This window comes from Heterodontus francisci, chromosome 26 (assembly GCF_036365525.1).
Source record: "Heterodontus francisci isolate sHetFra1 chromosome 26, sHetFra1.hap1, whole genome shotgun sequence".
Taxonomy (NCBI): Eukaryota; Metazoa; Chordata; class Chondrichthyes; order Heterodontiformes; family Heterodontidae; genus Heterodontus; species Heterodontus francisci.
In genome coordinates, this window is record NC_090396.1 from 71,691,597 (window position 1) to 71,717,564 (window position 25,968).

The 25,968-nt window shown below is 42.5% G+C and overlaps 1 protein-coding gene across 5 annotated transcripts in view; it reads right to left on the reverse strand.

The window, feature by feature from the left end:
• Positions 1-25,968, reverse strand: part of wu:fj29h11 (uncharacterized) — a 161,848-nt gene that overhangs the window by 66,632 nt on the left and 69,248 nt on the right. For all 5 annotated transcript variants that reach the window (XM_068058559.1, XM_068058560.1, XM_068058558.1 and 2 more), the window contains 8 exons: positions 16,617-16,791; positions 12,249-12,415; positions 11,229-11,357; positions 7,992-8,173; positions 7,660-7,868; positions 6,875-7,108; positions 4,557-4,663; positions 1,542-1,742 (listed from right to left, as the gene is read on the reverse strand). In XM_068058559.1, the coding sequence (XP_067914660.1) occupies positions 1,542-1,742; positions 4,557-4,663; positions 6,875-7,108; positions 7,660-7,868; positions 7,992-8,173; positions 11,229-11,357; positions 12,249-12,415; positions 16,617-16,791 (1,404 nt within the window). The remainder of the gene's footprint in view (positions 1-1,541; positions 1,743-4,556; positions 4,664-6,874; positions 7,109-7,659; positions 7,869-7,991; positions 8,174-11,228; positions 11,358-12,248; positions 12,416-16,616; positions 16,792-25,968) is intronic.

Below are 25,968 nucleotides of genomic sequence, written 5' to 3' on the forward strand. Positions count from 1 at the left end.
ATCATCAGTAAAGTGATGGAAGGTGTCGACAGTGCTATCAAGCAGCATTTGCTTAGCAATAACCTGCTCAGTGACACTCAGTTTGGGTTCCGCCAGGGCCACTCAGCTCCTGACCTCATTGCAGCCTTGGTTCAAACGTGGACAAAAGAGCTGAAGTCAAGAGGTGAGGTGAGAGTGACTGCCCTTGACATCAAGGCAGCATTTAACTGAGTGTGGCATCAAGGAGCCCCAATAAAACTGGAGTCAATGGGAATCAAGGGGAAAACTCTCCACTGGTTGGAGTTGTATCTAGCGCAAAGGAAGATGGTTGTGGTTGTTGGAGGTCAATCATCTCAGCTCCAGGACATCACTGCAGGCGTTCCTCGGGATAGTGCCCTCAGCCCAACCATCTTCAGCTGCTTCATCAATGACCTTCCTTCAATCAAAAGGTCAGAAGTGAGGATGTTCGCTGATGATTGCACAATGTTCAGCACCATTCGCAATTCCTCAGATACTGAACCAGTCCGTGTAGAAATGCAGCAAGATCTGGACAATGTCCAGGCGTGGACTGATAAGTGGCAAGTAACATTCGCGCCACACAAGTGCCGGGAAATGAACATCTCAAACAAGAGAGAATCTAACCATCTCCCCTTGACATTCACTGGTTATGATCACTGTATCCTCCAATATGAACATCCTGGGGGTTACCATTTACCAAAAACTGAACTGGAGTAGCCATATAAATACCATGGCTACAAGAGCAGGTCAGAAGCTGGGAACCCTGCGGTGAGTAATTCATCTCCTGACTCCCCAAAGCCTGTCCACCATCTAAAGGGCACAAGTCAGGAGTGTGATGGAATACTGTCCACTTGCCTGAATTGGTGCAGTTCCAACAACACTTAAAAAGCTTGACACCATCCAGGACAAAGCAGTCCGCTTGACTGGCACCCCATCCACAAACATTCACTCCTTCCATCACCGATGCACAGTGGCAGCAGTGTGTACCATCTACAAGATGCACTGCAGCAACGCACCAAGGCTCCTTAGACAGCACCTTCCAAACCCGCAACCTCTACCACCTAGAAGGACAAGGGTAGCAGATGCATGGGAACACCACCACTTGCAAGTTCCCCTCCAAGCCACACATCATCCTGATATCCGTTCCTTCACTGTCGTTGGGTCAAAATCCTGGAACTCCCTTCCTAACAGCACTGTGGGTGTACCTACCCCATATGGACTGCAGCGCTTCAAGAAGGCAGCTCACCACCAGCTTCTCAAGGGCAATTAGGGATGGGTAATAAATGCTGGCTTATCCAGTGACGCCCACATCCCAGGAATGAATTTAAAAAAACTACAGGATTGAACTCCATGTGCCACTGTTCCGTCCACCTGACTAGTCCGTTGATATTTTCCTGCAGTCTACAGCTTTCTTCTTCATTCTCAACCACACTGCCAATTTTTGTATTGTCTGCAAACTTCTTAATCATACCCTCTACATTCAAACTTTCTGTTTTTACTTTAAAATGAACTGAGATTCAGCAATCTATATAGGTAGGACTCACCTTTATGGCCTTTGATGCAATGGACACAAGCTTTGCTGGATCCAGTTTGGTATGATAGTCCCTCACCCATTCTGTAATCCCCAGAAGAATTCCCAGTTCGTGTAGTCGGTTCAGGTACCTGAAGGAGGATTTTGCGGCTTGAAGCAGGAGTTCTTTTGATTCAGATTGCCCCATTACTCTAGAAAATGGCTCTAGGAATACCTGCAATTTACAAAAGTTTCCAGTATTTTAACAGCAATCCTTTTAATTCTTTCCTCATTGAGCCGACAGCTACCAAAATGAATTTCACATTTACAAATCAAGTTCCTTATTCTGTGTATAAGCAATAGTGCAGGACGGAGAAAGAGCTGGACCTGTTTCTGGCTGAGGCAGCAATGATCATGCACAGAATGGTAGATATAGCACAAAATTATCAAGGTCAGAGTAGTCTCCTAGTTTCATTGCTTAAGGAGGGGGGGGGGGGGGGGCGGTGGAGAGAATTGGCCTGGGTTTTTATGTTTTTAAAGCTCTCCCAAGAGATTACATGGTTTCAGGTGATGAGGGAAGTGTATATATTGTGATAAACAAGGTATCACAATTGTGTGGGATAGGCTGGATGGATCAGTGGGTCTTTTCCTGTATGTCATTGCTTGTATCTCATTTTGAGAGAAACTGGCACATCACCAAGAAATTGTTATGATTGTGGTATTTCATGGTGGTGCCCACTTTAGACATAACCAGCACATAAGGCACCTTAAAATATGCTTTTAGAGGAAGAGTGAAAATTAAAGCTATAAAGACAGGGCTAAATTGTGGCGAGTCGAAGAGACTTAGTAGTTGGCAGGAAAAAAGACAGAGGCGCAAGGGGAGAGCCAACTGTGCAACAGCCCCAACAAACAAATTTCTCTGCAGCACCTGTGGAAGAGCCTGTCACTCCAGAATTGGCCTTTATAGCCACTCCAGGCGCTGCTTCACAAACCACTGACCACCTCCAGGCGCATATCCATTGTCTCTCGAGATAAGGAGGCCCAAAAGAAAAGAAAGGCACCTTAAAATATGCTTTTAGAGGAAGAGTGAAAATTAAAGCTATAGAATTTTTAAACAGTAGATATTAAATCTCCATTTCATCGTTAACATGGATGTACCTTGTAAAAAAACGCATAAACCTCTAATCCAACCATCTTAATTTCAGAAATAAATAAATCAAGGTCCATAGGATACAAATTCACCACCTGTAATTACCTCCTGCTCCTCTCCCCACCGCCCCCCACCACCAATATAACAAATAGAACAATGAGAAGCATTGATGAACCGAATCTCTGCTCATTAACACACTGGCACCAGGTTCTTGTAACTGGCCTAGAACATCGGTGGTGGCGACAGTGCGGCAGCGCGGAGCAGGGAAGAAGTCATTCCACAGCTTCACAAGTCTAATCGAAGAACAACCAAAATTACTACAAGCACAGATTTCTCTTAATAACTTGATTACATAGTCACCTTCTTACTTAGTGAAAAGTGTACTTTTAGTAATGAGTCACAATTCAATTATATATTTTTTTAAAATCTAATTTTGTCTTGAACGCCAAATTTGACAATTCTAATGCATGGCAAGAATCATCCTGTCCCTGTCTCACACTGTAGTGTAGGAACAGAACATTGCACATCAATACAGTTGTTTAATGCAACTGACAGCAACATTTAGCTTAACATTACATATCTGAACCCACAAAATGGCAAAACAGAAAACAGGTTATGGGGATGAAACTTCCTGGCTTGGCTTTGCTTGGAATCTCTATAGGGCAGGAGAACTCAATGAAGCAAACACAAACACAATAAGCTTATGTACTTTGAGCATATGAATTTCCCCTAATTTCTCTCCAGCCAATTCAACAACTAGGGGAAAGGTGATCAATATTCCAAGCTGGAAAGGTGTACAAGTCTTATGGGTATGGATGCTACTTGGAGTATTACTAAATCGCCCAGATTCATTCCTCAGCCTGATTTCCAATGGGACAGCATTAAGGGTGGTACAATTATCTCAGCTGCAGGAACGTGCAGTGTGAACACTGGATGGGAACAGAAATTAGTGATGCCCTGTGTGGTCAAATAGCCTGCCACACTCTGTTCAGGCACACAAAGACTGGCCACTTCAGCATTTTGACAGATTTGCTTTTGCAAACATCATTGTCTGATGCCAATAGCAAGTGCCCGATGTATACAGCTAGTTGGCATTCTTCCATCTACAAAAGATGAAGGACACACAGCAAACAATGCATTTAGGTGTGGTGTCTTCTTTTGGCGCACATTTGATGCTGTGAAGATCAATTCTGGACAGGCAGGTTCTATCACAAGTTTTGGACATGAAGCTGCCAAGTGACGCTGTGAGTTGTTTTTGAAGTTGCGCCTGTTGCCAGGCTGCTGTAGCCACTGGTCGTTGTGGCAGCACACACCAGTCGACAGGATGTGTCACCATTTCCCTCTTTTGCCAGTTCGTGACCCCCTCGCAGATGCAATTGTTGACATTTAGAGCCTTCATGTCACGCTTACAAGCATCCTCGAAGCAGAGCTTTGGGTGCCCCACTGGTCGTCTGGCCCCTCCTGTGCTGGAAAATGAGATCAGAATAGCTAGGTGCTTGATGGTCGGCAGGGACACGTTGGGCCGAAGGCTGTATAAATCTATGACTCCAACGTCCTTGGGTATGCGACCGTCTTTCATCCTGCGGACGTGTCCAATCCACCAAAGCCACCTGTTTGATTAGTGCCAACACACTTAGGAGCTCTGATTTTGAGAGGACAACGCAATTGTGATTTTGCCCTGCCAGAATATATCCATAATGCGCTGCAGACAGCAAAGATAGAAATTATTGAGCTTCTTTTCCTGATAGCTATAATTTGCCCATGTTTCACAGCCATACAGCCATTTACAACAAAAAATTAATTACTGCATAATTTGTGACCATTCTACGCTTGACTGGTGACATGTTAAGGCTAGTACTTTAGACAATACAAGTCATGCAGTGTTCAACAGCAGGCTACCTTCTGTAAGAGTGATTTGCAGAGTCTCACTGGAATTCTGATAAGACAATCCAGAATGAATTTGGCGGATAGATTTGAAGCTATGTCTTCAGTCACCAAGAGGTTTGCTGTGTAAGAAAAAAAACCACAAAAGATGTTGGAAATTAGAAAAAAATGTTAGCAGAAATCAATGCTGGAACCACATTCCGAGCATAAAACTGCTAATCTATTCTCCAAAAATCAGCGCCTAGTGCCCCTCACTTTGCAATAGGGAAAAAGTCACAACAGAGTTTTTTATTTAATCTTAAAGAGTCTGCTAATCCCATCACCCATTTTAGAATGAAGATGTGCAGGGCCCTAACATGAAACATAGGGCACAGTAAAGTGGAGAGAAATATTCAATGCTTTTATTCATCAAATTATGTTACATAAAACTTGAATTTATATTGAGCCTCATCACATTGAAAGGTCTCAAGGCACTAAATTACTTTTGGAATATAGTAACCTATGCAGGCAAACACATCCACCATTCTGCATCAGAAACACCCCACTAACAGCAATGAAATCAATGAGAAGCTACGCTCGGGACTGATGGAGGGAAGAATGTTGGCCAGGAAAAGAGAATAGGAGAACTCCCTGCTCTTCCATAAGTCGTGCCACAAGATCTTTAACGTCCACCTAAATATGGAGCCTCAGTTTAACATCTTATCTAATTCTATCATCGGCAAAACTTGAAATATTCAGATCAATGATAAGTCTAGGACTTTCTAACCAATCAGATCCAATACCAATTTATTTTCTTTAATGGGCTTTTTCTCATTTTAACTTTTTGCCAGCATCACCACTTCAACTGTTGGGCTGGCTGTTGTAGAGCCTCGGCAGCTCCACTGCAAGAAGTGGGCGCTGCTGAGGCAGGTAGCAGAACACAAGGGCGCATGAAATGGAGACGTGCTTGGAGGGACCAAATAATTAAATATTTTGAGGGGCCAAACAAGCAGGCCCTACTCAGTTTTGCTGTTCGCAGACCCCTCTTTGGGGGATGGAGCCTCTGGCTTCGATGGCTCCATTGAGGTGGCAGCCTCCCCCTTCTGATTGGGGGTTGGGGGGGCGGGGGGCATTCCATCGCTGGCAAAATGCTGGTGAGTGCTTTAAATAGCCCCAATGGGGGTCTTAAATATGCAGATTGGCTGTCCACTGCATTGTAGCAGGCATCTGATCTGCATTCCTGCCTGTCCTGGGGCCTGGGGACACTTCCCCGGTGGCAGGAACGCGTTGGGGAGCCATACCAAGGCGATTCCCCACTATTTTCCTAGCTCCCCCTCGTCCCTCCACTCCAGAGCTGGGCAGAATTTGTATCTAGTCTGCAAACAAAAAAAAGGCGGTACCAGTAAAAGATATTGGATTCCCAAAAACCCAACCGGTTCACTAATATCCTTTGGAGATGGAAATCTGCTGTCCTTACACAAGTTTGGTTTATATGCAACACCAATCCCACACCAACATCTTTGACTCTTAACTGCTCTCTGAAGTGGCAAAGCAACTTGTGGGAAATAGGAATGGGCAACAGTTGCCAATCTTGCCAGCAATGCACACATCCCCAAAATGAAAAAAAGCCTAAAACATTTATAGATGATGCCAACTATTTTCTTCACAACCGGCTGGAGTTATTCAATCCTATTAACATAATGAGGAAGCTGGAGAAGGGAAAACAGCCTATAGTGTGCCTGGCCTATATAATCATGAACATGAGCTTGGGACTTTCTGCAATCATATCATTGAAAGGAGTCCAACAAAAAACAGCACTTTCTAATTTGATAGTTTCTTTTCCAATGCAATCATCTCCACACATGACAAACAAGATTTTTGTGAGTTGATTATTTATTTACTTATTTTATTTATTTAGAGATATGGCACTGAAACAGGCCCTTCGGCACACCGAGTCTGTGCCGACCAACAATCACCCATTTATACTAATCCTACACTAATCCCATGTTCCCTACCACATCCCCCTACACTACACTAGGGGCAATTTACAATGGCCAATTTACCTATCAACCAGCAAGTCTTTGGCTGTGGGAGGAAACCGGAGCACCCGGCAGAAACCCACGCGGTCACAGGGAGAACTTGCAAACTCCACACAGGCAGTACCCAGAACTGAACTGGGTCACTGGAGCTGTGAGGCTGCGGTGCTAACCACTGCGCCCCCCCGCCCCCATGAACCTCTTGACCCATAACCAAGACAAGCAAGTTTGAGTCATGGCAGCATTTGATGTAGATTGAACAGTCTGCCAGAGAAAAATAATTTTGAACTTGAATACTCTATAAAAAAAAAACCTCACCTTCTAAACCTCCGAATGCTGCCAAAGCAGTTTCCACATGATTAGCCAGTAATGCCAAGGGAGCATTTTTTAATCCATCTGCAGCTACAATGGAAACTAAATGCCCTGCAGTCTCTACAGGGTCATGTAACTTGACAGCCTGAGCAAAGTGTTCAGGGCTTGTTTCCGTGGTGAGTCTCAGCAATACACCTGGCTTTACTTCTATGGCAATCAGGTCATTGAGCACAGCTGAACCTACAAGGGAATGAAAGAACATACACTTATATAGCACATTCCACGTCTCTTGTCCCAATAAGTTTCATACACATCAATTTACTTCCAAATGCAGTTGCCACATAGGGGAACTCAACAAACATTTCACGCATAGTAAAACCCCACAGTAATAAAATAAATACCAGTTAATTTGCTTTTAGTGGTGTTGATGGAGGGAAGAATTTTGCCTTGAGCATTGGGGGAGCTCCCTGATCTTCTTGAAATAGTGTCATGTGATCTTTAATGCACATTTGAAATAGTGGAACAGGCAGACAGCTCAATACCTCAGACAGTGTAGCACTCTCTCAGCAAAGTACTGAAGTCAGCAACCTTCCGCAGGGAGTGCAAAAGGGACAAAGAAGTTAAATGTCAAAAACTATAACACCCTTTTTTAGAATCAAGAAATTAGTTTAATAGAGTCACAAAAACAGACACTGTGAGGGAGTTAAGTGAACATACATACATCTACGATTAAAACTTAACTATAGATTGAGAGAAATGGTATAAGGATAAATATAACGCGAAATGCTTACCATCCAAACTAAGCTGAGCTGCTTTCTTGCCACAATGTCTTTCAATAAAGTCCTTCAGTGAACTGTGCTGGGGTTCAAATACCATCTCCCATTGTGACCATTCTGCAAGATCCTCCAGCAAAGGTGCATTCAACAGACATGACAAAGCTTGTTCCTTACTCAGGTCCCCCAGGAGCCCGACAGAACTACTTGAATCAGTGTTGCAGTGACTTTAAAGACAAAATTATTATTTTTATTAATTAAAGCCAAGTGATATTCTGAAATATTTTAAACAAAAGGATCAGTCACAACAATCACCTGGGTGCAGTAGGTTTAATTTCTCAGAGCCTCACCTGGATTCTTTAACAAATAGTGTGGCTTCATACAGCACCAAGCTTTGAAGGTTGTTATGGTCATTGTGCGACTTGGTTTGACGTTGCACCATCATGACCATATTGGACAGTGCCCCATGCCCAAGTTCTTTGCTGTCTTTCACCCTAAACTGGCTTCTCAACGCAGCTTCAATCGCTGGAAACTGAAGTCAGAGAATGGTTACATCCAACAGCAGAAGCTTGTATTTACATAACACCCATAACATAATAAAACATCTCAAGGCGCTTCATGTGAGCATTATAAAGCAAGATTTGACACTGAGCCATATAAGGCAACACTAGACCACAGAAATAACAGAATTGTTTAACTCAGGACATGCCAGAGTAGAATACAGTCCACACACTGAGCAGCAAACCTCCAAACGGTCACTGACTATTTCAGTCTCAGCAGGTAGACAATATTGCATATCAGGTCAGCAAAGAATGATCCAGAATGTTCAGAAAACTTTAAAAATTCTGCGCAATTTTAACTAATTTTGATGGAAAAAATGTAAAGAAAGAAAGAAAATAGAAACCAGAAAATGAAAAGAAAAAGACTAAAGACAATATAAATCGGGAAGCAAAATACTCGTTGCAATTATATCAGAACCTGTAACTTAGAAGTTAGGACCAGCAAACTTCGGTTTGCTGAGAACAAGATTACCTTTTGAAAAGTATGTTTGCACTTCTAGCGCTAATTCATCACCTTGTGGTATACCAGAGATTAGGGGCTGGATTTTCGTTACGGAGGCAGGAAACAGAAATCCATCTCTGGTGGGAAACTAATTCAGGTTCAGATTTTCAAATGGGTAAGCTCTTAATTGGTAAGGAGGTGTAATTCCTGCCTACTTAGAGCCAGTGGGGCTGGGAATGGAGGTGAGTCAAATCCTTTCATGGATTCATGTAAACTCCCACAGCAGCCATCACAGAGGCACTGATTGTCCTGAAGGAGAGTTCTGCCTTCCAGAGCATGAGGGAAGTGAGATGTCACAGGGGATCTGGAGGCCTGGCACTAGGGGCAGGGCAGATCCTCACTTCATCAATGCCAACATGGATCTAATGCTGGAGGCTGTGAGGGAGATACTTTTCCCAGAAGGTTGCAGGAGGAGGCCACCTCGTCATGCAGCAGGGGTACCCCTTTGTTCTCTGTTATCCTCCTCTCTTACCTCCTTCTCCGAGCTGTCTAATTACAGGGCCTCATTGTCCTCAATGGTGAAGCGATTATAATCAGGGATTCATAAGAGGCCAGAATTAGAGGGGTGCAAATAGTGGAGAGTTGTGGGGCTGGAGGAGATTACAGATGTTAAAATCAAGTTGTTGCTTGACCAGGAGCCAACGTAGATCAGCAAACACTGGGGTGATGGACGAATGGGGCTTGGAGCGAATAAGGACACGGACAGGAGAGTTTTGGATAACCTCAAGTTTAAGAAGAGTAGAATGTGAGAGGCTGGCCAGCAGTGCATTGGAGGAGTCAAGTCTAAAAGGTAATAAATGTGTGGTTAACGGCCTTAGCAGATGAGCTGAGGCAGGGGCAGAGTTGGGCAATGTGATGGAGGTGGAAATAGGTGATCTTAGGGATTGCGTAGATACGTGGTCAGAGCTCATTTTGGGGTCGAGTATGATACCAAGGTTGTGAACAATCTGATTCAGTTTCTGTTCATTGCCAGGGAGAGGGATGGAATTGGCGGTTAGGGAACAGAGTTTATGGTGGGGAGGCAAGAGAATGGCTTTGGTTTTTCATCCCAATGGTTAGTTGCAGGTAATTTCTGCTCATCCAGTCGGACAAGCTATCTGACAATTTAGAAACAGTGGCGTGGTTGAGAGAGATGGTGGTGAGGTACAGCTGGACATTGTCAACATACACATAGAAACTGACACTGTGTTTTGAGATTTTGCTGCCAAGTGGCAGCATGTAGATGAGGTATTGGAGGCGCCCAAGGAGTGATCCTTAGGAACAATGGAGGTAACAGGAGTGGGAAGAGAAGCCACTGCAGGTGATTCTCTGGCTATGATTATATAGATAAGAATGGAACCAGGTGAGTGCAGTTCATCTGAGGAGGACATTACATTGGGAACAGCATGAACATAAACTGATATTGGTACCCCATCATGCCTTGCCGTCACTCCTCCCTAGTTTCTATAACTATATTAAACTGCAGCATGTGTTATGAAAGTGCTTCCATTTTTGTTAAATATTTTTTGAGGACTCATTTAAATTGTGGAAATGGATTCATTTTGGAAGGCTGAAGATTTCACAGATGCTGGACTTCTTTTTGTTGTAAGTTCACTGAAAGGACACAGAGGTCTTGTTTGAAAACAAATCTTTACTAGATATCACATGTCTTAAGATAAATAAACAACAGAAACCTTGGTAACTTGGGAAAGATGTTTACAGAGAACTGACATGCCTAGATTTATGAGGGTCAGGAATTGGTTTCGCTTCGGAGATATTGTTTTGGTTCAGTTGGTGTGTGAACAGTTGTGAAAAGCAGTTGGCTTTGTAGTCTGCTGAAAAACAAACCCCAGTTCATCTTTCCTGCAACTCTCTAAGAGACCCGGAGAAATCCAGTGTGTCAGCTCCTCTTTCCCTACCTCTTTGAAAAAACCCTGCGAATCCAGAGTGTGATAACTGAAACCCCTGAGGCCACATTTCTGCTGGAAAGCCTACCAGATTAATTCTCGACATCTCCAGAACGATCTGCTCCAGAAAAGATCCCAGTGACCCGTCTCCATATACCCGGACGCCAGACCGACAGGGACAACGTACATCCTTCCATATCTTTTTTTTTTCAAGATTAGCAAGTATTTGGCCAAAGTATTCTTTTTTTTGTAAAAGGGCTCTGCAGAGAGAATTTCTTCATTTTTTTCAGTGTGTGAGAGTTTGTGTGTTTGGTATTTAAAAAGAGAACTTTCATATTTCAATCTGTGCGTTAATGCTTTGCTTCTTTACTGGATAAATCCTGTTTTATAATAAACTGATAGTTTTGTTGTTTATTAAAGAAACCTGGTTGGTGTATTTTATTCTGGGATAATGAGCAGAGTATATGCTTGACCGAATCGGTAACTGGGTAAATATTTAAATATATCTTGTGACCTGTGGAGAAGTGGAACTAAAAAGACAGTGCACTCCTCCCACCTCAGTCATAACACCTGTAAAACAGAACATTTGTCTCTACTCCCACCTATTCCAGGTGGCACTTATCAAGCAAGCTTTTTTACCATGGACTCCTCGAGGGTTCCACATTGCCTGATGAACTCGTACACATCTTGGTGACTTGGCCGGAATCCACAAGTTCTGGTATCTTGTGAATGTAGAAATAGACTGCCCCCAGCAGCTTCTTCCAGCAGCTGTGCAACAAAACAAATTAGGATTAGGAACCTTTCCTTTTTGGATGTTGCACTCTTCTGCATTCTTCGTCATTACACTCAAGTGCAAAATTCACTTCCAGCTTGATATTCAGAAGCAGGTTTAATTGTTGCAGTAAGCATAACAGTTTATACACAAGGTGAAGATAAATACCTTAGGGCTGATACATCAACACATTTACCACACCACTAACTCATAACAGACTTAATTTACTTAAGAAAACTCATCTAGCAAGGTTTTGGGGCAAAACTAACCAGGAAATGCTGAGAAACAGGAGGCAATGAACAGTGCTCAATGTTTTTTTTTGTCATATAAGCATGACTCCTAGCGACCTCATCAAGTGGAATCTCCCACTTCTTCGCTACAGACACTAATAATACGTTGATCTCTGTAATCAAGCCTTGTAGATTCATTGAGAAGCTACAGCAAATTGATTGCACAACTACGACATAGAATGTTCCATTTTTGGAGATGGAGGGATAGAACTTCCTGTTTCATATACATGTATGATTTTTAAATTTACAATTATTATTTAGGTTTTGAAGAAATAATGCAGCTTTTCTAAAAAAAAATCATTCATTCAACAGGCAGTGGAGACTAGGTATTGAAATGTGATAGCAAGGTTCATTGATCTGTGACTCAAGGTCACATGCAGCCCAAACCTGACAGAACGATGAAAGATCACAGCCCCAAAACATTAACTCCTTTTCTCCACAGATGCTGCCAGACCTGCTGAGTATTTCCATGCATTTTCTGTTTTTAGTTCAGATTTCCAGCATTCGCAGTATTTTGTTTTTGACAGAATGTTTAGTTTAGTACTGAGAAAAAGATTTTCCCAACTTACACCTTAATGAGTGCAAAATTTACCTTACCTGAGAGTGTTTTACCAGATATTCAAGGAAAGTGCCATGTCCCATGCGAACAAAGCCTTTGAACTTGAAGTGATCAACCAACTTTTTCTCCAATTTAGATAAATAGATGAGATTCAGGTACCCAGTCACATTGGAGAGATTCTTTTGCAAATATTCTCTTACAGATCCTAAAGACCAAGATAGAATCACACAGTAATAAACTCAGCAACACATTACCTGTCACATCATCAATGATAATCGTGCAGCTACCAGGCCAGTGAAGAAGTACAATAACTTGAAGCAACGGTGCACAGTGCCACAAGTGGTAGGATCCCCGAGATCCACCACTTTCCAAGTTACTGCATCGCACAAGCACTGCATAGAGCTGTGGAGAACGAAATTACAGACGATTCTTTATTGCTATGCATTCATGAGATGTGGGCACTGCTGGCTAGGCCAGCATTTATTGCCCATCCCTAACTGCCCTTGAGAAGATGGTGACGAGCTGCCTTCTTGAACCGCTGCAGTCCACGGGAGGTAGGTACACCCACAGTGCTGTTAGGAAGGGAGTTACAGGATTTTGACCCAGCGACAGTGAATGTGAAGGAACGGCGATATAATTCCAAGTCAGGATGGTGTGTGGCTTGGAGAGGAACTTGCAGGTGGTGGTGTTCCCAACCATTTGCTGCCCTTGTCCTTCTAGGTGGTAGAGGTCGCAGATTTGGAACGTGCTGTCGAAGGAGACTTGGTACATTGCTGTAGTGCATCTTGTAGATGGTACACACTGCTGCCACTGTGCATCAGTGGTGGAGGGAGTGAATGTTTGTGGATGTGGTGCCAATCAAGCGGGCTGCTTTGTCCTGGATGGTGTTGAGCTTCTTGAGTGTTGTTGGAGCTGCACTCATCCAGGCAAGTGGAGAGTATTCCATCACACTCCTGACTTGTGCCTTGTAGATGGGGAGACAGGTGGTGAGTAACTCACTGCAGGATTTCTAGCCTCTGACCTGTTTTTGTAGCCACGGTACTTATATGGCTACTCCAGTTCAGTTTTTGGTCAATGGTAACCCCCAGGATGTTCATAGTGGGGTCTTCAGTGATCATACCATTGAATGTCAAGGGGAGATGGGGTTAGATTCTCTCTTGTTGGAGATAGTCATTGCCTGGCACTTGTGTGATGCGAATGTTACTTGCCACTTATCAGCCCAAGCCTGGATATTGTCCAGGTCTTGCTGCATTTCTACACAGACTGCTTCAGTATCTGAGGAGTCGCGAATGGTGCTGAACATTGTGCAATCATCAGCGAACATCCCCACTTCTGATCTTATGATTGAAGGAAGGTCATTGATGAAGCAGCTGAAGATGGTTGGGCTGAGGACACTACCCTGAGGAACTCCTGCAGTAATGTCCTGGAACGGAGATGATTGATCTCCAACAATCACAACCATCTTCCTTTGCGCTAGGTATGACACCGACCAGTGGAGAGTTCTCCCCCTGATTCCCATTGACTGTAGTTTTATTGGGGCTCCTTGATGCCATATTTGGTCAAATGCTGCCTTGATGTCAAGGACAATCACTCTCACCTCACCTCGAGTTCAGCTTTTGTCCATGCTTGAACCAAGGCTGTAATGAGATCAGGAGCTGAGTGGCCATGTCGGAACCCAGACTGAGCGTCACTGAGCAGGTTATTGCTAAGCAAGTGCTGCTTGATAGTACCGTCGACGACACCTTCCATCACTTTACTGATGATTGAGAGTAGGCTGATAGGGTGGTAACTGGCCAGGTTGGACATGTCCTGCTTTTTGTGTACAGGACATACCTGGGCAATTTTCCACATTGCTGGATAGATACCAGTGTTGCAGTTGTACTAGAACAGCTTGGCTAGGGGCACGGCAAGCTCTGCAGCACAGGTTTTCAGTACTATTGCCGGAATGTTGTCAGGGCCCATAGTCTTTGCAGTATCCAGTGCCTTCAGTCGTTTCTTGATATGTCATGGACAAATACATCTGCAGCAGGCAGATTGGTGAGGACAAGGTCAAATATGTTTTTCCCTCTTGTTGGTTCCCTCACCGCCTGCCGCAGACCCAGTCTAGTAGCTATGTCCTTTAGGACTTGGCCAACTCGGTCAGTAGTGGTGCTACAGAGCCACTCTTGGTGATGGTCATTGAAGTCCCTCACCCAGAGTACATTCTGCACCCTTGCCACCCTCAGAGCTTCTGCCAAGTGGTGTTCAACATAGAGGAGTACTGATTCATCAGCTGAGGGAGGGCGGTAGGTGGTAATCAGCAGAAAGTTTCCTTGCCCATTTTTGACCTGATGCCATGAGATGTCATGGGGTCTGGAGTCGATGTTGAGGACTCCCAGGGCGACTCCCTCCCGACTGTATACCACTGTGCCAGCACCTCTGGTGGGTCTGTCCTGCTAGTGGGACAGGACATACCGGGGATTGTGATGGCAGTGTCTGGGACATTGTCTGTAAGGTATGATTCTGTGAATATGACTATGTCAAGCTCTTGCTTGACTAGTCATATGCACAGATAGCTGTCTTTAGGGCAGCAATGGTATGCGAGACAGCCCTCACAGTGAGTGCTAGAGAGAAATAATCCAGAAAGAGACAAAAAAAAGTTTTCAACTATTTCTCTTGCCATCTGAAATTCATGTTGGGTGACCTTCCTCCCTTACACACAGGACTTCAACACGTATGTTACTCCTGTGCTGTCATGAGGGACAGCTGCACATCAGGGGGTTTATCCTTTGAATGACACAATGGGCACAGAGATTTACGAGCTCAGTTTATCTTTGCCAGGTCTTTGTTCATGGGATTAGTTTTAAATTGCTCTATCGTAGAATTATACAACACAAAACAACAGTTCCGATGAAGGGTCACTGACCCGAAACGTTAACTCTGCTTCTCTTTCCACAGATGCTGCCAGACCTGCTGAGTGATTCCAGCATTTCTTGTTTTTATTACAAAAGAACAACCATTTGGTCCATTATACTTGTGCTGGCTCTTTGCTAGAGCTATTCAATTAGTCCCACTTCCCTGCTCTCCCTGTAGCGTCCTCTGTTTAAGTTTATCAACTTTTCCCAATGATCTTCACCTCAACTATTCCCTATATGCCATTCTCCTGATCTTTCTCTTCGTTCTGTTCGCAACAATTTAAATTGCTGACCTTACATCACTGCCTCTCCATAAAGAGGGAATATTCTTTTCCTATTCACCATATGTTAAATTGTTCAGGTGGACATTAAAGATTCCCAATCATTATTTTGAAGAGGAGCAGGGAGACTTTGGAGAGTCCTGGCCAAACATTCCTCCCTTAACCAATGCCGAACAACATTGAATCATTCATCCTATCAGTGCCTGAAGGATCTTGTGTGAAATATAGCTGTAAACATCCTACACAAAAGTGATTGTGAAGCGGAAGTATTTTATGTGAACCATGTTGATACGTTGGAGAGATGCTACAGTGTCGATAAATGCAAGTCTTCTTTACACACAAATCTTTCTCAATTAAAATAAAAAAGTAAGCTATTACTTAAACGTGCAGAACAGCAAGCAACGCCACTGTGTTGTATGTTGTATGATACTGTGCCATGCCCATGATTCTTTCCAGGAAATAAGTTATTGTATAATGTGAGAGAAAAGTATAGCTGTTCAAAGGCAGATAAATTTCAGGTACTAAAATGTTTTGCATTGGAAGCAAATGCTTTAAAAGGTAGGCTTTGTTTCAGTTCCCTCTTCTTTTCTTCCTATCTTTATGCAGATCTCTTGAATGCCACAGATCGATAACTGTCTATAGGGTAGATGGGATAACCGGTCCCAGGCTTCAATTCAGTACCAAGAGATACTGGATACTGTCTGGTTCTCATCACTCCACCCATGACAGCTGTGCTTTCAGCGGCCTAGGTCCTAAGCTCTGGACTTCCATCCTTAAACCTCTCTTCCTCCTTTAAGTCTTCCTTAAATCCAACCTCTTTGATCAAGCTTTCGTTCAACTGTCCTAATATCTCCTTATGCGGTTCAGTATCAAATTTTGTTTGGCAAAGCTCCCATGATGCACCTTTGGATATTTTACTACGTTGAAGGTGCTAAATAAATGCAAGATGTCGTTTTTGTTGACAATTAGCCTGAACTTTCCTTCCATTTATGGAGAACCACCTCACTTTTACTTGGCACCTCACTACAACAGGGCAAGAGCCAGGCAATTAACCAGTGTAACAGACCACCAAGTGGAACTCACTGCACTGTCTGCTTTAACAGATTTATTCTCAATTATAAAGAAACAACATGGCATATATTTTTGCTAATATTTTCCTTGATATACTTTACTGTGGATTATAAAACCAGAACCACCACATAATTCAGCAGGGTCTCAAAACATGACTCACCTTCACTAGGAGGTGGAATTTCATTGTCCCCTGTTCCATTTATAGTTGACTTATTTGTTTTTTCTTTAGCCACTAAGTCCTGAGGAATTTCCAGTGAACCACAGCAAATGGCTAATTGAAAGAGTGTTCGGGCCAAACGATTGTCACCCACCTTGATCAGGAAGTCTTGAATATACTGATCATTGGAAAAAAAAAGTTCTATTAGATGGGCCAGAATCAGCATCATTCAAAAGTTTAGTTTATAATGGATTCCTCTGTAGGCACTGGGATGCTCCATGAATTTAAAAGTAGAGAGGAGCGGGAGAGGGCAACGAGTCAGGAAAAACAATAGAAGGGGGTTTAAAAAAAAGGGTAAACCTTAAGGAAGATTTGTATAGAAAACAAACAAATCAGTTTTGAAAGAGTAGCTGGGAACACTACATAAAGGATGTAGGATGTGTACAACACCGAATGGGAAACATCAATTAATCTTTTACACACGGTATATTTATATATAGTGTATCTGACACTCCAGTTGTAAAACCGAATAAAGAATTCTAAAAAAGTATCTGCTGCAGTACTTCCTCCATCACAGAGCTAATAACAGCTCTCCACTGACAACGTGTTGTGATTGGACTCCACTGTCAAAGTGCTTGTCCGACAACCAGTCTTGGATGAGCTTCAATTTCCTCAAGTTGAATGTTAGGAATAACAAAGCATTGCCTTCAGACCCCATCACAAACTCTGCAACCAATTACATCCCCCACCCTGTCCACTGTCTCAGGCTGAAGCAGAATGTTCACAACCTTGGTGTCCTATTCAATCCAAAGATGATGAACTTTCAATACCATATCCTCTCAATCACAAAGACAGCGTTCTTCCACTTCTGTAATGCCTCCACCCCTATTTCAGCCCATCTGCTGCTGAAGCCCTCATCCATTCTTTTATCAGTTCCAGACTCAACTATTCCAATGCTCTCCTGACCATCCTCCATGTTCCATAAAATTCAAGCCATCCAGAACTCTGCTGCCTGTATCCTACTTAACACCAAATCCCGCGCAACCATCATTTCTGGCCTTGCTGATCTACATGTGGCTCCTAATCCTCTAAATCTCCAATTTAAAATTCTCATGTCTAAATCCCTTCAGGGCCTTATCCCTCCCTATCTCTGTAATCTAATCCAGCTCTACCACATCCACTCTAAACTGTCATCCTATCCTGCCTTTTGGGCACACCTCCGCTTTCCCCAACACTGGCAGCTGCCTAGGCTTCATGCTCTGGAATTCCCTGACTAAGCAACTCTACTTCTCCACTCCCCTTTCTTTTAAGACTATAAAGCCCACCTCCGACCAAACTTTTGGTCACCCCACCTAATATTTCCTTCTTAGGCTCAGTGGCAATTTACTTGTTTTACATTGCTGTGAAGCAGCTTGGGATGTTTTATCTACCTTAAAGGCATTATATAAATGCAGGTTGCTGCTGCACTTGGCAGGGCAGTTCAAACAGTACAGTGGTCAAAGCTGGAAGTTGCTTGCAACACTACAGAAAGGCTGACAGAATTTCACTCATGTTTAGACTCAGGCATCAAAGGCACTTAATCACTCAGGTGTATTATCTGTTTGAAAAGAGAAAGTAGGCAAATCAGCTAATTTCAAACTGTAGAAAATAGAATGGCATTATAGGAAGCTGCCCGAGTAAATAGAAAGGAGGGCTTGCAGTTAGACAGCATGAAGCAAAATAAACACAAAGTTAAGGTAGTCTGCGTTAGCAATATCATGATTGGTCCAGCATTGACAACATATACTTTTGGCACCAGTGCACCAAAAATCTTGGCACAACATTTGTGCCAAAAAATAACTGCAGTAAGCAGTTGGTATTAGTTACCATAACGAGAACAGAAGTGGAAAGTCAAATACACTTGATCTTGTGTACTGCACATAGAGTCATTGGAGATAGTTTTATTTTTTCTCCTTTGGTGATTAATCATTAAAAAGATTATTACTAAAATGATTAAAATTTCACTCAGAAAAACTTAAGTAGAGGTGTTCATGGAATGCTTTGGAGATAGTTTATAAGAGCAGGCAATTCTGGAACCAAGCAGAGAGCAGGTTATATTAGACTTGGTATTGTGTAATGTGACAGGATTAATTAATGACCCCAGAGTAAAGGCATCTCTAGGTAGCAGCGACCACAATATGATTGAAATTTACATCCACTTTGAAAGAGAGAGGAGTGGGTCTAGGACTAGTATTTTAAACTTAAATAAGGGCAACTATGTGGGCATGAAAGCGAAGCTAGCTGAAGTGAACTGGGTTACTAGACTAGGAAATAGATCAATAGAGAAACAGTGGCAGACATTTAATGGGAAATTTCAGAATACTCAAAATAAGTATATTCCTACTATAAAGAAAAATTCTAAGGGGAGGACCCACCATCCGTGGTTAACTAAAGAGGTAAAGGAAAAAGCATCAAACTTAACGAAAAAGCATATAATTGCGCAAAGATGAGTGGCAGGTCAGATGATTGATCACAATACAAAGAACGGCAGAGAATGACAAAGGTTAATCAGGAGAAATAAATTAAGAGTATGAGAGGAAGCTAGCTAGAAAAGTAAAAACGGATATCAAGAGTTATAGAGAGATACAGCACTCAAACAGGCCCTTTGGCCCACTGAGTCTGTGCTGACCAACAACCATCTATTTATACTAATCCTACATTAATCCCATATTCCCTACCACATCCCAACCATTCTCCTACCACCTACCTACACTAGGGGCAATTTACAATGGCCAATTTACCCATCAACCTGCAAATCTTTGGCTGTGGGAGGAAACCGGAGCACCCGGCGGAAACCCACACGGTCACAGGGAGAACTTGCAAACTCCACATAGGCAGTACCCAGAACCGAACCCGGGTTGCTGGAGCTGTGAGGCTGCGGTGCTAACCACTGTGCTGCCCCGTCCCATGGCTACAGATATGTAAAAAGGAAGAGAAATAAAGTGAGTGTTGGTCCTCTAGAGAGTGAGAATGGAAATTAATAGTAGATAATAAGGAAATGGCAGATGAAATGAACAAATATTTTGCTTCTGTCTTCACTATAGAGGATACAAAAAACATTCCAGTAATAGCTGTAAATCAGGAGGTGGAAGGAAGAGAGAAGCTTGGTGAAATTACAATCACCAGGGAAGCGGTACTGACCAAACTGATGGAGCTGTGGGCTGACAAGTCCCTGGGTCCTGACGGACTTCATCCTAGGGTCTTAAAAGAGGTGGCTAATGAGGTAGTAGATGCATTGGTGTTATTATTTCAAATTCGTTAGATTCTGGAAAGGTTCCATCAGACTGGAAAGTAGCAAATATAACCCCTCTATTCAAGAAGTGGTGGGGGGGGGGCGGGGGTGTGATGTGGAGAAGGCAGAAAACAGGTAACTAAAGGCCAGTTAGCTTGACATCTGTCATGGGAAAGGTATCAGAATCGATCATTAAGGAGGCTATAGCTGGGCACTTAGAAAAACTCAAGGTAATCGGGAATAGTCAGCATGGCTTCGTGAAAGGAAAATCATGTTTAATCAATTTAATGGAGTTCTTTGAAGGAATAACATGCGCTGTGGATAAAGGGGAGCCCGTTGACGTATTGTACTTGGATTTCCAGAAGGCATTGGACAAGGTGCTACATAAAAGGTGAATGCGCAAAGTAGAAGCTCATGGTGTAGGGAGTAACATATTAGCATGGATAGAAGACTGGCTGGCTGGCAGAAAGTAGAGAGTATGCATAAATGGGTCATTTTCTGAATGGCAGGATGTGACGAGTGGAGTCCCGCAGGGGTCTGTGCTGGGGCCTCAACTTTTTACAATTTATATCAATGACTTCGATGAGGGGAGTGATAGCATGGTAGTTGCAGGACCTGAAACACTAACTTTGCTTCTCTCTCCACAGATGTTGCAAGACCTGCTGAGTATTTCCAGCATTTTAAGGTTCTATTTCAGATTCCCATCATCTGTAGCATTTTCCTTTTATTAATCATTGGTAGTAGCTGTTTATAGGCTACCAAACAGTAGTGGTAGTGTGGGGCATGGCATTAATCAGGAGATTAGAGAAGCATGTAGCATGGGTAATACAGTAATCATGGCTGACTTCAATCTGCATATATACTGGATAAACCTAATGAGCACTAATGCTGTAGAAGATGAGTTTCTGAAGCATGTTTGGAATGCTTTTCTAGAGCAGTATATTGATGAACTGACTAGAGAACAGGCTATTTTAGATCGATTATTATGTAATGAGAAAGGGCTAATTAATAATCTTGTTGTAAAAGAACCTTTAGGGACGAGTGACCATAACATGATAGAATTTTACATTATGTTATGAAAGTGAGGTAGTTCAATCTGAAGCCAGAGTATTAAATTTGAACAGAGGAAATTATGAAGATATGAGGGGCAAATTGGCGGAGGTGGATTGGGAAAATACATTAAAAAGGTATGACAGTACATAGACAATGGATAAATAAATAACTATTACATAGTTATAGTAACTATGTAACTATGGATAACAAAGGAAGTTAAGGATTGTGTAAGATGAAAAGAAAAGGCCTATAAAGTTGCCAGAAATAGTATTAAACCTGAGGATTGGGAGGATGTTAGAATACAGCAAAGGAGGACCAAGAAACTGATAAAGAAAGGGAGAACAGAATATGAATGTAAACTAACAAAAAACAGAAAAACGGACTGTAAAAGCTTCTATAGGCTCATTAAAAAAGGAAACATTTAGCAAAGACGAATGTGGGTCCATTACTGGCAGAGTCAGGAGAATTTATAATGGAGACTAGAGAAGTGGCAGAGAAGCTAAATAATTACTTTGTGTCTGTCTTCACTGAGGAGGATACAAGAAATCTCCCAGAATTAGTGATCCAAGAGACTAGGGAGAATGAGGAATTGAAGGAAATTAGTATTAGTAAGGTGGTTGCATTGGAGAAATTAATTGGCCTGAAGGTTGATAAGTCCCCAGGACCTGATATTCTACATTCCAGAGTATTGAAAGAGGTAGCTATGGAGATAGTGGATGCATTGGTGATCATCTTGCAAAATTCTATAGATTCTGGAACGGTTCCTGCAGATTGGAAGGTAGGAAATGTCACCCTACTATTTAAGCAGAAAGAAAAAACAGGGAACTACATACCTGTTAGCCTCATCAGACATTGGGAAAATGCTAGAATCTATTCTAAAGGATGCAATACATGGACATTTGGATAATAATGATCTGATTGGGCATAGTCAACATGGATTTATGAATGGGAAATCATGTTTGACAAACATGTTGGAGTTCTTTGAACTGTTGGTAACATCCTCAAAAAACTCCCAACAGAATTGATAAAGGGGAGTTGGTGGACGTAGTTCGTGGATGATACAAAACCAGGTGGGAATGTGTGTTGTGAGGAAGATGCAAAGCGGCTTCAAAGGGGATTTGCATAGACTTAGTGAGTAGGCAAGAACATGGCAGATGGAATATAATGTGGAAAAATGTGAGGTTATCCATTTTGGTAGGAGGAACAGATATGCAGAGTATTTCTTAAATGGTAAGAGATTAGAAAGTGCAGATGTACAAAGGGACCTGGGTGTCCTTGTCAATAAGTCACTGAAAGCTAACATGGAGGTGCAGCAACCAATTAGGAAGGCTAATGGTATGTTAGCCTTTATCGCAAGAGAATTTGAGTACAGGAGTAGTAAAGTCTTGCTTCAATTGTATAGAACCATGGTAGACCGCACGTGAAGTACTGTGTGCAGTTTTGGTCCCATTATCTTAGGAAGGAAATTACTGCCATAGAGGGAGTGCAATGAAGGTTCACCAGACTTGTTCCTGGGATGGTGGACTGTCATATGAAGACAGATTGAGGAAACACATCCTGTATTTTCTAGAGTTTCGAAGAATGAGAGGTGATCTCATTGAAACCTACAAAATACTTAAAGGGATAGACAGGGTAGCTGCAGGTAAGATGTATCCCCTAGCTGGGGAGTCCAGAATGAGGGGACACAATTTCCAAATAACGGGGAAGCCACTTAGGACCCGAGATGAGGAGAAGTTTCTTTACTCAGGGTTGTGAATCTTTGGAATTCTCTACCCCAGAGGGCTGTGGAAGCTCCGTCATTGAGCACGTTTAAAGCAGAGATTGACAGATTTCTAAATACCAATGAAATAAAGGGATATGGGAATAATGTGGGAAAAAGGCACCGAAATCAGCCATGATAGTATTGAATAGTGGAACAAGGTCGATGGGTTGAATGGCCTACTCCTACTCATATGTTCCTAAAATCTGCACTTTGCAGGTGATGTACAGTGAAACCTGTATAAATGGACACACCCAAAAAACACTTCGAGACAGCCAAAGAAGATGACAGTTAAAATGGATGGACACTCGCAAATTACGAACAGCCTTCATACGAACATACGAATTAGGAGCAGGATTAGGTCACTCGGCCCTTCTAGCCTGCTCCGCCATTAATAAGTTCATGGCTGAACTGATTACTCCACATTCCCACCTACCTCCGATAACCTTCCACCTCCTTGCTTATCAAGAATCTATCTACCTCTGACTTAAAAATATTCAAAGACTCTGCTGCCATGTCTTTTTGAAGAAGAGAATTCCAAACACTCACGACCCTCAGAGAAAAAAATTCTCATCTCTGTCTTAAATGGGCGACCCCTTATTTTTAAACAGTCACCCCAAGTTCTAGATTCTCCCACAAGGGGAAACATCCTTTTCACATCCACCCTGTCAAGACCCTCAGGATCTTATATATTTCAATCAAGTCATCTCTTACTCTTCTAAATTCCAACGGATACAAGCCTAGCCTGTCCAATCTTTCCTCATAAGACAGCCCGCCCATTCCAAGTATTAGTCTCGTAAACCTCCTCTGTACTGCCTCCAACGCATTTACATCCTTCTTTAAATAAGGAGACCAGTACTGTACACAGAACTCCAGATGTGGTCTCACCAATGCCCTGTATAGCTGAAGCATAACCTCCCTACTTTTGTAATAAAAACAAGAAATGCTGGAACCACTCAGCAGGTCTGGCAGCATCTGTGGAAAGAGAAGCAGAGTTAACGTTTCGGGTCAGCGACCCTTCTTCGGGTTCGTGACCCGAAACGTTAACTCTGCTTCTCTTTCCACAGATGCTGCCAGACCTGCTGAGTGGTTCCAGCATTTCTTGTTTTTATTTCAGATTTCCAGCATCCGCAGTATTTTGCTTTTATTTTAGTGCTCCCTACTTTTGTATTCAACTCCCCTCACGATAAATAATAACAAACATTCTATTAGCTTTTCTAATTACGTGCTGTACCTGCATACTAAACTTTTACGATTCATGCACTAGGATACCCAGATTCCTCTGCATCTCAGAGCTCTGCAACTTCTCACCATTTAGATAATATGCTTCTTTTTCATTCTTCCTGCCAAAGTGTACAATTTCACACTTTCCCACATTACACTCAATTTGCCAGGTCTTTGCCCACTCACTTAACCTATCTATATCCCTTTGCAGTCTCCTTATGTCCTCTTCAAAAGTTACTTTCCTATCTATCTTTGTGTCATCAGCAAATTTAGCAACTATACCTTCGGTCTCTTCATCTAAGTCTTTATATAAATTGTAAAAAATTGAGGCCGCAGCACAGATCCCTGTGGCACACCACTCGTTACATCTTGTCAACCAGAAAACGACCCATTTATGCCTACCCTCAGTTTCCTGTTAACTAGCCAATCTTCTATCCATGCCAATATGTTACCCCCTACACCATGAGCTTTTATTTTCTGCAATAACCTTTGATGTGGCACCTTATCAAATGCCTTCTGGAAATCTAAGTACAATATATCCACTGGTTCCCCTTTATCCACGCACATGTAAATCCCTCAAAGAACTCCAATAAATTGGTTGAACATGATTTCCCTTTCACAAAACCATGTTGATTCTGCCTGATTACCTTGAATTTTTCTAATTGCCCTGCTATAACGTCTTTAATAACAGCTTCGAACATTTTCCCTGAGACAGATGTTAAGCTAACTGTAGTTTACTCTTTCTGTCTCCCTCCCTTTTTGAATATAGGAGTTACATTAGCTATTTTCCAATCTAATGGAATCTACCCTGAATCTAGGGAATTTTGGAAAATTAAAACTAACACATCAACTATCTCACTAGCCACTGCTTTTAACACCCTAGGATGAAGTTCATTAGGACCCAGGGACTTGTCAGCCCGCAGCTCCAACAATTTGTTCAGTACCACTTCCCTGGTGATTGTAATTTTCTGGAGTTCCTCCCTCCCTTCCATTTCCTAACTTACAGCTAATACTGGGATGTTACTTGTATCCTCAATAGTTGCGACCGATGCAAAATATATGTTCAATTCATCTGCCATCTCCTAATTATCCATTATCAATTCTCCAGACTCACTGTTTTATAGGATCAATGCTCACTTTGTTAACTCTTCTTTTTAAAATATCTATAGAAACTCTTACTATCTGTCTTTATATTTCTAGCTAGTTTTCTCTCGTACTCTAATTTTACTTTCCTCATCAATCTTTTAGTCAGTCATTGCTGTTCTTTATATTCTGTTCAATCTTCTGACCTGCCTCCCATCTTTGCGCAATTATAGGCTTTTTCTTTAAGTTTGATACTATCTTTAATTGTTTTAGTTAACCACGGATGGCAGGTCCCACCTTTGGAATCTTTCTTGTTGAAAAGTCTCTATTCTGCGTATTCTGAAATATCCCCTTAAATGTCTGCTACTGCATCTGTATTGACCTATCCCTTTGTGGAACCTGAGGTGAGCCACACTCGGACAAGGGGTGTGGGTTTGCCTGGTCAATATATTTCTCACACTAACTGAGGCCACACTTAGAATATTGCGTGCAATTCTGGTCGCCACACTACCAGAAGGACGTGGAGGCTTTGGAGAGGGTACAGAAGAGGTTTACCAGGATGTTGCCTGGTCTGGAGGGCATTAGCCTTGAGGAGAGGTTGGATAAACTCGGATTGTTTTCACTGGAACGATGGAGGTGGAGGGGCGACATGACAGAGGTTTACAAAGTTATGAGCGGCATGGACAGAGTGGATAGTCAGAAGCGTTTTCCCAGGGTGGAAGAGTCAGTTACTAGGGGACATAGGTTTAAGGTGCGAGGGGCAAAGTTTAGAGGGGATGTGCAAGGCAAGTTTTTTTTTTTTTTTTTTTACACAGAGGGTGGTGAGTGCCTGGAACTTGCTGTCAGGAAGGTGGTGGAAGCAGATACGATAGCGACGTTTAAGAGACATCTTGACAAATACATGAATAGGAAGGGAATAGAGGGATATGGGCCCCGGAAGTGCAGAAGGTGTTAGTTTCGGCAGG